Source organism: Paralichthys olivaceus, chromosome 3 (genome assembly GCF_024713975.1).
Source record: "Paralichthys olivaceus isolate ysfri-2021 chromosome 3, ASM2471397v2, whole genome shotgun sequence".
NCBI classification, from domain to species: domain Eukaryota; kingdom Metazoa; phylum Chordata; class Actinopteri; order Pleuronectiformes; family Paralichthyidae; genus Paralichthys; species Paralichthys olivaceus.
Window position 1 is genome coordinate 22,377,317 of NC_091095.1, and position 11,972 is coordinate 22,389,288.

The 11,972-nt window shown below is 40.3% G+C and overlaps 1 protein-coding gene across 1 annotated transcript; it reads left to right on the top strand.

Moving 5' to 3' along the window:
* The first annotated feature begins 9,396 nt into the window (after positions 1-9,396).
* Positions 9,397-11,570, top strand: sox14 (SRY-box transcription factor 14). Its single transcript, XM_020080740.2, has one exon. It carries the CDS (start codon positions 10,043-10,045, stop codon positions 10,754-10,756), a length of 714 nt encoding a protein of 237 aa, XP_019936299.1. The 5' UTR covers positions 9,397-10,042; the 3' UTR covers positions 10,757-11,570.
* Positions 11,571-11,972: the final 402 nt, after the last annotated feature.

The following is an 11,972-nucleotide window of genomic DNA, read 5'->3' on the forward strand; positions in this document are numbered from 1 at the left end:
CCAATTGTGGTATATTAGCTTGGAAATGACACAGAGGAACTGACGAGGGTTTGTGGCAGATGGAGTTTCCCCATACCATGAAATTTGTATACTTGGCTACTAAGAAAACAATTCTTGCTGGTACGTTGAGCAGCCTTCCTGTTTTCACAGAGAAAGTGACATTGGCAGAAGTGAGCGAGTGTGAAGCCTCTTTAATTGCCTTCGGTCACCCACAACGTCGAACCGGAGCGCCACGCAGCTTAGCAAAGCAACCGGGCAGAGGGCCTGATAGATATTTTATCGCCCAAGTTAACGGTTAATGAATTCCCAAAGTGAAATCTGTCACTTCAAAAATAAAGAGGAAGGCAAATTAAAGGGAGATAGAGAGAGACAGAGGAAGAAAGGAACTGGAGAGGGTGACACAGTTTTAAAATGCCCTATCTTTTGGCCATCCCCGGTTTTTCAATGGAATAAAGAAAACTCAGCCTCTTTCTTCTCTTCTTTTCTTCCCCCACTTCTTTTTTTCTCCCTCCCATCCTCCTATCTCTCTTTTTGCTTTTCTCTGAAAAAATTCTCATGAATGATTTATATGTGTCTTGTTATCAGCAATGATTTCTATAGACCCCAACGCATTCACCAAGACATTTGTGGCGTAATTGTTAATTTTAATGCCATAATGGCTTCAGATGGGAGCTCTGATTAGACATTTATTACACAATTAAATGAAACATACTCAAGGATCACAAAAGCCTTCCGTAATTATTTCAGGCCATTAATAAAATGGGCATTAAATTATATTGGACACAAAAGAGAAGTGAAATAGATTTCCATTAGAGCAATAGAGGCAGAGAGGGGTAATAGATCCTGCCTGAATTCACTATGAAATTAATTGTTGCCCAGCCTATTTCCACACACAGTGGAATAAATGAATGAGAAAAGAGAGGAAGAGAAGAACGAGTTGGTGGCCGAGAGAGTGAGGGGAGGGGGTTACATTAAGAACCTCTGATAAAAACCTTTTGTTTGACGTACTACAATGGACTCTCAATTCGAAAGAGAGAGCGAGAGAGAGAGAGAGAGAGAGAGTCAGACCAATTTCAATCTTAGTCCACCCCTCCAGAGTTCTGAGTCGAGGTTATATCGGCTTTTCAAGTTTTGTTTGCCTCTGAATAAACAGCTATCAAAAATCTACCTGTGAATGCACATGTCTAAATGTGACACTTACGAGGAAGGAATGTAAGGGTCAAAGACAACTGCTGTTCAACATGTACAAAAGTGCAATAAACACATATGACAGGAAGTCAATCTTTCCTTTTGATTAATAAATGTTCTGCCGCATCAAAAGGTCTTTTACTCTCTGACACTGAGTCACTTTCCAGCTATAACACGATGGAGGTCGAACTGCGATCAAATCAAAATCTTTGTCCTTCATGAAAAAGGTCAGTGTTTTATTAAATTAGAACATAACGGCCAGGCAGGACACACATGAGAAGACCTTTTCTGTCAAATGACTGAATTATGATGATTAAATATGGTACGTTCACTTATACAAACTAATCTGTACTTCATACTCATCGTGCAGTCTATGCTCAATAGAATATGGAAACTAGTGACTCTACTGTATAAAAGTCGTCGTCTATAAAAGTTTGACATGGATACTTCTTTGAAAACCTTTTCATATTTTTGTGAAGTACCTTAAATCAAGAAAAAAAAGAGATCACTTACAATAGAAAGAATTAACAGAATTTATTCCCCATCTCCGAACAGTAAGATTACGACATTTAAGACACATCAAAGCCCAACGTATAGCGGAGACTTTCTGAAACCATTTCCAGTGGGAACTCTAAATTGAACCGTCTTTTGAACTAGCCGTCTCTTGAGATCTTCTGTAAAAGTGCAAAAAGAAATGGAAACTGATATCTCACAAGGCTAGAACAGATCATTCAACAGAAATTAATTAATCATTCACTGATACAGATTTGTAGAATTGTATTTTTTTTCTCTCTCCGTCAGTCGGCCTGGGTTCAAACGCTTTCACATTCTCTAACTGTCTCTTTTTCATTATGGTAGTTTTGCGTTGTTGCGCTGTTTTTGATCTCACGGTACCCACAGCCCAGCTCGGGTGTCACGAGCAGCTGTTTGTCCACCTGAGGTTTTGTCTGCATCATATTTCAGGATGCAAAAGTCTGCAAACAAAACAGAGAGAAAAGGTACAAGAGGGGAGGTTGATTGATGTGTGTAATTCTGAGACATTCAGGAGAAGCACTGTGGAATATTGATTTTCAGTCTCAGTTTTGAATTCATCACCTGACTCATGGGAGCTTTGCACAGCAACTTGAACTTCAGGCCCCAGACTCAGTGGACACACGGGTAGTTCTATGGCAAGAAATAAAAAAAGAGATATTTGGTAAATAGAAAGAAGTTCAATGTGCTAAAATATAAGATATTTGTGTCTAGTTGTATTTGAATTACAGTTATACTTTGATCCTGCTCTTATCTGACTTTTAGTACGCACATCTTTATAGTTTCACAGCTGACCAACACAATATGTTTTCTCCATAAATGCCACATTTGTTTCACCTCTGGGCATATACGCTCTCATATAACCACCAAATCCAATTAATCTAAACATTACGCTTCACAATGTGCTGTGCCGTATTTATTAAAAACTATTTTTCCAATAATTAAAAAGGGCTGATGGAGCCTCAGTGTTAATGCTGGGCACGCACTCCAACAGCCAACTTACGTCCACTGATGAGATATGGCTTCGGGCCATAATGAGAGGTAATGAGTGAGTGTAAATGTGTCATTGGTGTTATCATGAATATTTTATTTTAAAAGTTGTAAAACAGCTGTTATTAAATTAGAAGTCTTCCCCCACATACAAAATGTAGTATCCAACTATGAATAACATCAGTTGTGCTTTGGGAACACTTGTCAGAGGTGATTCGTGTACATCATCATCTTCTCTCAGCCACGAGGGTGTTTTGTAATGATTATTTCCTCAAGCTTTGTGTGGCATTAAGAAAGTTAAATTCCCTTGAAAATATCGAGTTTTCAATATACAAGTAAAAAATAAAATATATGAATACAATAAGCATTAGATTAAATTAACCCTTATTTTGCCCCCCAAGTATATCTGTGCCGGAGCTCAAGTAGGACTAGATTTTGGACTGGGCTGGATATTAATAATCATTTGCTCCACAGACAGCTCATGTAGTTCTTATATATCCTTACAATCACATCCCCATTATATATACTGTATATACCTATAAATCTTTTACAGAGTGGTGGAAGAAAGAGTGTTTGTAGGTATGGTCATGACAAGAACCTATAACGATGTCTGTGTCTTGCAAGCAATTTCAGGGTCGGTAGAGTTGCAAAAGACTCCAGTGAATTTAAAAAATGGGATCCGCATCAATTAGGTGAAAACAAGGAGATTTCCTCAACCAGTCCTCTCAGAAACTGTTATTGTGGCGGTCAGGCACCTGGTGGAGACTGGCTTGAGTTGGCAAAATCAGTTGGGACCCAGAGAGTTCAGCTGGGCGAGAGCAGGAGCTTGAAAGGTCAAACACTGGGGGACCTTGCAGATCTTTGGTGCAGATCTGTAACTTCTGTATAATGCCATCCTGCTGATGACAGCGGGATTCCTTGGGGTCTCTGGTGTCACAGCACCTTTTTCCAACTCTGACTGATGAAAGCAGTGATGATCCCATGTTTACTTCTTTCTCCTGCTCTGGGAAGAGGTGCTTGGCGCCCAAGGGAACACAGAGAGGACTCACAGAGCAACTCTTAAGAAAAGATTTAGGAGTATTCGCATCCTCAAGATGACCTCTCCAGGTGGCGGATTCTCAAGCATCAGGAAGTGAAGGGTGCCCTTAAGGTCCTCACTGACGTGTTCTCAGCAGCCACAAGGGCAAAGAAGTGTGAGGTTACATTAGTGGAGGAGCCGAGATTTAACAGAATACACTAAGTGTGAGGAGAGACATGAACTGGGGGCCTGCACTGCACCCAACATTCTGGAAAAGACCTTGTTGTTAGGAAAGGAAGATACGAGCTAAGGATGCAGAATGAAGTGAGCAGCACTGGAGGAGATGGACGTTATCTTTCATTGAGAAAGTCATTGGAGACTAGTCACCATTTTGGTCATTGGGCATTGGAAATTAATGTTTGGACATTTGTCTCCATGGAATGCCATCACTACAATTGCTCGTGAAGCAAAGTATGGAATAGACAATAGGATGATCTGTGAGTTTTGGAGGACGTGAGATCTGGATGAGAATCTCTTAATTATTGACTCAGTTCCACAATCTGGTGCCTTGGGACATGTGCTTTGCTCAGTGCTTTGCTCCTTCAACTAGTGGGGAAGCATGTTAGTCCTAGGAGTCTTTGTAACAATGTAAGATGAAAGAAGAGGACAGACCAATCGGCTCAACTCTGTCTTCACCAAAGAGCGCTCTCAGCTTGTGCTTCTGTTCTTCTGGGCCCCCTGCTTTCATAGTTTTGTCCAGTCATTAGTAGATTTATGATGACAAGGAAGGGAGGAAAGCATGATGGTGGAGCTCCTCCACCTCGACAGATAGTGTTCAGATGGACTGAGTGGGAGGACATAACATGATTAAATGCTTCTTTGGTTAAGCAGTGATTCCACAGAGCTGTAATCAAATCATTGATTAGATGCTGTTTAGGCCTCGTCATAACAAAAGTTGTTGTTTGAATAGAAATGGTGATATCTACATGATTGACTTAGGACCAGTCAAAAACCTCAGGTGTCAACTTACTTTGTTGTTGAGAATATATCAGAAACAATAAGTTCCCAGTATAGTCAAGTGTTTGTTTTCCCCAAAAGTATAACTACATCATATCTAATATAATATAATATAATATAATATCATATAATATAATGTGCAGTATGCTAACAGTAAAAAACAATTTCCATGCATAATTATAGGCATGAAATTGTGTTTGAAATCAGTCCAGTTCTATTGAAATAAAAAATATTACAATGTATGTTTTATATAATTTACATGTATCCCTATGTATTGTATAATTTATTATTTATTACCCTGAATATATATTCTATGTTATTGTTTAGGAAAAGTTAATATTCTCGTTTATACTCATTTATAAATCTTATCTTGTGAGTCACAGTCTCATGTGAAAGGCTGAAATCCCCCTGCAAGGAAGGCCAGCTCTAAATGAGTTTTTTTCCCTCCTAATGAAGGTCAGGAGAGAGTCACATCTTTCCTTTTGTGATAATTTATCCCTATCTCCTGTTATCTCTGTTTTGCCCCTTTAATCCTAATTGTATTGTATAATTGTGTGATGTGGACCTCGTGGTCTTTGAAGTATTGCCCCTATCCTTTCATTATTACCTGGTGCCTTGAACCTTTGTTAATTTTTTTTTCCTGCTCTGCCCTGTACTATCCAGTGTTGCAGCATAAAAGAGAGAAGAGCTTAAGTTTAGTCATTTTATATTCCAATCAAGTCCATTTTCACTATCTTACTGAGAAATAATGTCACCCCATAGATATGATATGTATTTATATTTTCTGTAATATATGCCCCATGTTGGCATTACATCTCACACACTGCTCATTGTATATATTTCTTCTCAATGTCATTGATGGAAGTTGTAAGTGGATGATGTAAAAATATCACCAGCATTATTAAGCTGAATATGATTTTGGAATTATTATCTATATTTGTAAAATAAAATATTTTTTATTTAATATCACAACTTTCATTCTCAACAATCCAAGCATTCGTATTAAGCCATTTTCCAGAACAACATGGTAATATCAGTCTAAAGTATAGTATTTACCTTAACCATGTATTCATATGGGAAAATAATATAAAAAAGAATATTTCCCATTATACATGTGATATACTGTAACTGCTAAATGGATCAATTTTCTAATTTAACATGTTCTTGAAGGGGAATCAGCAGCATGTGAGGATTTGGATCATGGCTGAGTGAATTACATTGTATTTCACGTTGCTGGATGTAGACTGTGTATAGATCACAAATACAAATGTGTGATGAAGTGGACATCATGTGTTTGTGCTTTTGTTTGTTCATGCACATTTTGAACATGCTATGTTGTTGCAGGTTGAAGTGAAAGTGAAAGTATTGCTCAGAGTTTTTACAAATTTCAACAAAAACTGCAGTGTTGTGAATGGGCTCAGTAAAGAACACTCCTTTCAAGATCTCACTGTGTTTGGTCTGACTTTTTCCAGCTGATCTACTATATTGACTCTAGTGTTGCCTAAGTAAGGTGCAGTCAGGACAGGGCTGTTTTGACAGCATTAAAATGTCTTTATGATAAGTAACGGTGTCATAATATATTGAGTCCAAATATGGTACAAATGTTGTGGTTATTCCACTCAGTTGGTAAAACAGGCTTATACAACATTCTTCTGCTTGAAAAAAAAAGTTAGGAAAGTTGTTCCCCACATGAGTTGTCTCCGTTTCTAATATTCCTCTTTTCTTACACGGGAGCGTCACTAAAAAGGATGGAAATACAAAAAGAGGCATTGAAATGTCAACTGTGGCTTTTAAGAGTTTTTGAGGGAGGACGCATGTGTGCAGTGGTGAAACCCTCTTACCGCTTCAGCACCATGGACAGTTACGGTGGGGGAGCTTAGACCTCGTGCTCTCCACGGGAGCCCAAGTTGGTTAATAGGCTCTGTGTGTGTCGGGCCGCTCCCCATTCACTTTGGAACGCGAGATGGATGGACATGTGTCCCAAGATAATCCCAGTTTTATGTGTGTGTGTGTCTGTGTGTGTGTGTGTGTGTGTGTGTGCGCGCGCGCGTGCGTGCGCGGTCACCTCGTCTCTGTTTGTGTGTGATTTGATTCAGTTGTTTATCACGTTTATTAATTCAAAGTTTCAGTGAGTTAAAATAATCTTTCACCAGTCGCTCGTTTCATAATTACTGATATTAACGGCTGGGACGATGTGTTCCACTCACAGTGTTTTTCTATGAAAAACCGAATAAGTCAAATGTAATCTAGACCCCCACTTCCTGCAGAGAGAAATATATATTCTTATTTTCCTTTCTCTCTATTGGTATATTTACAGTTTCTTATTGTTATATAGTTATTTTTTTCTTACCTTAAAAGGTTAATTGTATTTACATATCCAAATGCCAAAAGTTTGTAGATGGATACTTCTCACATGTGACTCTGTCTCAGGTGTAAAAGCAAATATATGATTTAGACCATTAACTGTATTTAAGGGGTTTACCTCAGAAAATACACTGTTCCAAATGCACCAACGATTATGATATTATAATATTTGAGAAAAAACCTGGCGATGGAAAAAATAATAATAATCATCTGACTCCTTGACAAATCAAAACCTATTGCATTTCTCATTATCCCGTTGAATTGTCGAGGGAACTTTGGGGCGCGCGTTTATGAGACAATCAGTTTTTGAATAAGAAACATAGCTGACTTCTCCCTGGTGAGTGGGAGGCTCAGCCCCTAAAATAATTTGCTGCTATCTAATTCATTGATCTCAGAATGAAGACTATAAGCTGCTGCGGGTACGTTAGCAGCCTTAAACGCCACATGTCAAATTGCACACGCTGCTCTGCTGTGTGTAAGATAGCGCAACACAATTTATAACCACAAAATACAGTGCAAAGCATGCGAGTGCATATACTACCTCACGGCTGCAGATGAACATCAGAGTCTGCCGACTGACTGGGGATGTGAGGAGATTCCTTTCTTTTTGCAGGCATCCCATCAGCGCTTGTAGAAAAAAAATCTGTGGGGTTGCATTGTTCTGTCCGGCTGAGGAGGATTTTTCTCCCGATTTTATTATTATTATTTTTTTTTTGCAACGATAATTTCAAGAAAGGTGTGATGGAAATCTTCTCGTTACGAGCTGCCGATTGACGCATGCGTGTGCGAAGAGCCGGGGAGCGGAGAGAGAGCGTGAGAAAGAGACGCAGATATGTGCAGAAATATTGAATATCACAGGCTGGAAAATCAAGTCACATGTAGGACTGCTTTGTCCCAGTGTGGCTGCAAAAACAAAACAGGAGATCATGTTTGACACCTTTATGTGTGAGGTAATATCTTTATGTTACTGCTGAAAATATGTGTGATTAAAATGTCTAGTTTTTTCATATACAACATTTGTATTTATTGTATATATTTGTCATCCAAACGTATTATACATTGACTGCAAACATGTTTCTGTGATGTGGTGACATGTCAAACAAACTTTGAAGTTGCATGTTATGACACACACACACACAGAAAGATGAAATGATAATTGTAATAGAATGTGGTCCACGACTTCCGCTTGTGGGTGCACGTGCTTGTGTACGCGCATGCATACACCCATATAGGCCACCTTAAATACATCTATTTAGCAGTGTCACTAACCACACACAACTCTGTCTCTCTAATCACAGCTATTTTGACTGTGTGATAACACACACACACACAATCATCTGTCTGCGCTTTGGTTTTTATAATCACAGCTGAAGGAATCATATATCAGCCACATTAGCCCGGGGGCTATTAGGCAGTGGTCCTCAGTTAAATTTGCATTTTAAAACGATCACTCTGTGCCTCCTTAAAAAAACACTGCCACATTGATGTGAGCTAATGCAACAATTACAGACTCACAGTGATGCTCCCCTGCACCTGTACAGTGCGTGTAATGTTTCCTTGCTCTTTGTAATTCTGTCACCGACTTCTCCTTTGGTGCAACATCCACAGCACGGGCCGTAAACTGTGTGTGCGCGCCCATGGCTGCGTGTGTTTGCGCGTATATGCCCGTGCGTAATCGTTTGGCATGGGCCTTTCTCTTATACCACAAAAGAGAGAGCGGACAGTTTTTGCAGTGACCGTGAATTCTTTAGATAAAGAAAATGTCAAATTTAGCTTCAATTAAATTTTGGACCCTCATAGATGACCCCCCCCCCCCCTGCTGAAGTGTCCTTGAGCAAGACACTCCAACCCCACCCGATGCAGAGGAACTGCCATGTAAGAGAATACATATTAAAATAGTTCCTGTAAGATATGAATATTTTATATAAGTAATATTTTATTATTATTAGCCATTTCATTTTTAATGTTACAAATAAATACATAAATGCACACAAATTACTCTACATGTGTGTTTCTTTATAGGGTGATTGTTTTACAGGAAGTAGACACCTCCCTGCATTAAAGTCAGGTTTTGTTTACTGCAAAGGTCCATGTTTGTTGAGATTAATTACATTAAACTCAATTGAATCGAGCAGGGATTCTGTGTATTAGGCTAACACACACACACACACACACACACACACACACAAACACTCTCTGACTTCCTTTATGTTTTCTTTTTATTCTTCTTCTACTACCACCCGCTCTTTGTTTATGTTGTCATGCAGCCCACATACATATATAATGTCTTTTTTTGCAGGAGCTATTATAATCGGCGCTCTCCCTGCTGATTGGCGCTCAGGTTGGTGAGTGAACGCCCTGCAGATTATGTCAGATTGCGTGCAGAAACCAAACCAGCCCAGCCTTTGAACTTCACCGCTTTTGGCTCGTATTCACGCTCTTCCGCTCATTTCCAACAAGCCAGGTGCTCGACGACCAACCTCAGAGAGAGAGAGAGAGAGGGAGAGAGAGAGAAGGAGAGAGAGAGAGAGAGTGTGTGACGGGAAAAATAACACTGAACACTTTTACGACTCCTGCAAACTGACTGCGGAACATCGCTTTCACCTTTGTGGATTTTGTTACGTGCGCGCATCCTGCATGTATGTGTTGTTGTCCTGTACGCGGCGCGGCGCAGCTCTGACTTGTAAGTGGACTTAAAACCAAGACGCACCAGTGTTTTAACGCAGGAAAGAAAAAAGCAAAGCCGCGGCCGGATTCCTTTTTTTATTTTATTTGAGTTTACTTTTCCCAGACTCAGAACATCCCAGACGTGGCATGACTGGTATCTGGCATCTGGACAGGTGAATAGTTTCCCTTCCTTCCTTCTCCTTCCTTGCGATAAGAACTTTCCCCCTCGTCATTAACACCGGGGATAAAACAGTGTCCTTTCTGAAGATGTCAAAGCCTGTTGATCACATCAAGAGACCCATGAACGCGTTCATGGTGTGGTCCCGGGGCCAGAGGAGGAAAATGGCACAGGAGAACCCCAAAATGCACAATTCGGAGATCAGCAAGAGACTGGGCGCCGAGTGGAAGCTGCTCTCCGAGTCCGAGAAGAGACCTTACATCGACGAGGCCAAGAGGCTGCGCGCTCAGCACATGAAGGAGCACCCCGACTACAAGTACAGACCCCGGCGCAAACCCAAGAACCTGCTCAAGAAGGACAGGTACGTTTTCCCGCTGCCTTACCTCGGGGACACCGACCACCTGAAGGGACTCCCCGTGTCCGCCGCGGACTCTCTGCTGGGCTCCTCGGACAAAGCCCGGGCGTTTCTGCCGCCGACGTCCAGTCCTTACTCCTTCCTCGACCCGAGCCAGTTCAGCTCCAGCGCCATCCAGAAGATGACGGAGATGCCCCACGCGTTGAGCGGCACTTTGCCGTACGCGTCCTCGTTGGGATACCAGAACGGCGCGTTCGGCACCCTCGGGTGCCCCAGTCAGCACACCCACACCCACCCGTCGCCCACGAACCCGGGCTACGTCGTCCCGTGTAACTGCACAGCCTGGTCAGCGTCAAGTTTACAGCCCCCGGTGGCCTACATACTTTTTCCAGGTATGACCAAGACTGGGATAGACCCATATTCATCCGCACATGCCGCTGCCATGTAACCCTCAAGACTGTTCTCCTCTTTTTCATTCACTTGAATACTGAAATGCATGTAAATATATTACGGAGAGCGCGCCCCATTAAAAGGCATGAACAATACACACTGCCTTGGACTTGTTATGGCAACAAAAAAAAGAAAGAAAGAAAAAAAAACTTTTCCAGAAGTTCCTGACCTGAGCAGAGAAGCTGGGATTTGGTGTAAAAGGACGGTGCCCGTGAACTGTAAGAAATGTAAATGTTATAACATTTATGGCAACCAGAAAAGGAGGCCTTTAACTTTATTTATTGTGTACATTTCAATACTGATAGGCTGATTTGTGGTGATTATTGATGGGCTACTCTTTTATTTTGAACAATTTGGCTTGCACAATTAGCGTTCTTATTTCCTGTATAGGCCTAAAGGTATTCTACATTTTGGCACTCGTAATTTTATGATGTTCTGGATAGCGTCAAAATCAGGGCCTATAGGCTGGATTATATACGGGTTATTTATCAAAAACACCGGCACATAAAAACTAGACCGTCTATTTAAGGTGAAAGAAAAAAAATCCATTCACATCCAAATGTTTTATTTTGCCTTTTTCCTGTGGTTCAGTGCTATAATATAGTCACACGCGTCATTTTATTGGTTTCTGTTTTTTGAGGATAACTTCTATTTGAATTCCAGGAGTTATATGTGTATTTTCTATCTAAGATGGTAATTTAAAACCTGTCATGTCATGGAAAGGATAATGTATGTAAGGGTGATACCTCCTGCTCTTTGTTCTAATGCTGAGCAAAGACGTTCCGAATAAAGACAATCTGTCTTCAACCAGATCAATTTCCTGTATTTGTAGGTTACTCGGTGCTTGAGATGACACAGATGATAGTTGTGAGAACTAGATACAGGCCCAGTTCAACTGGTTTTAAACTGCTCACAAATTACTAAAACAAACACACAGAATAGCATACATAAATCAATTATTGAAAATATTTATAGTAAATACTTTAAATTTAAATAATATTTCTAAAAAGGGGAATGTAGCTTTGAAATACTTTTTACATTTCAAGAAATTATTAAAGATTTTAATTTTAATTTTAAAGAGCTACAGACTCAACTTGACCCCAAACTAATCAATAGCATTGTCATTGGAACAATAACGTGACAATCGATCCTGTCAGACTCCTGCCTCCTCATCTGGAAGCCACCTCTCCTTGTGTTGTTTCAAACAGGTTCCA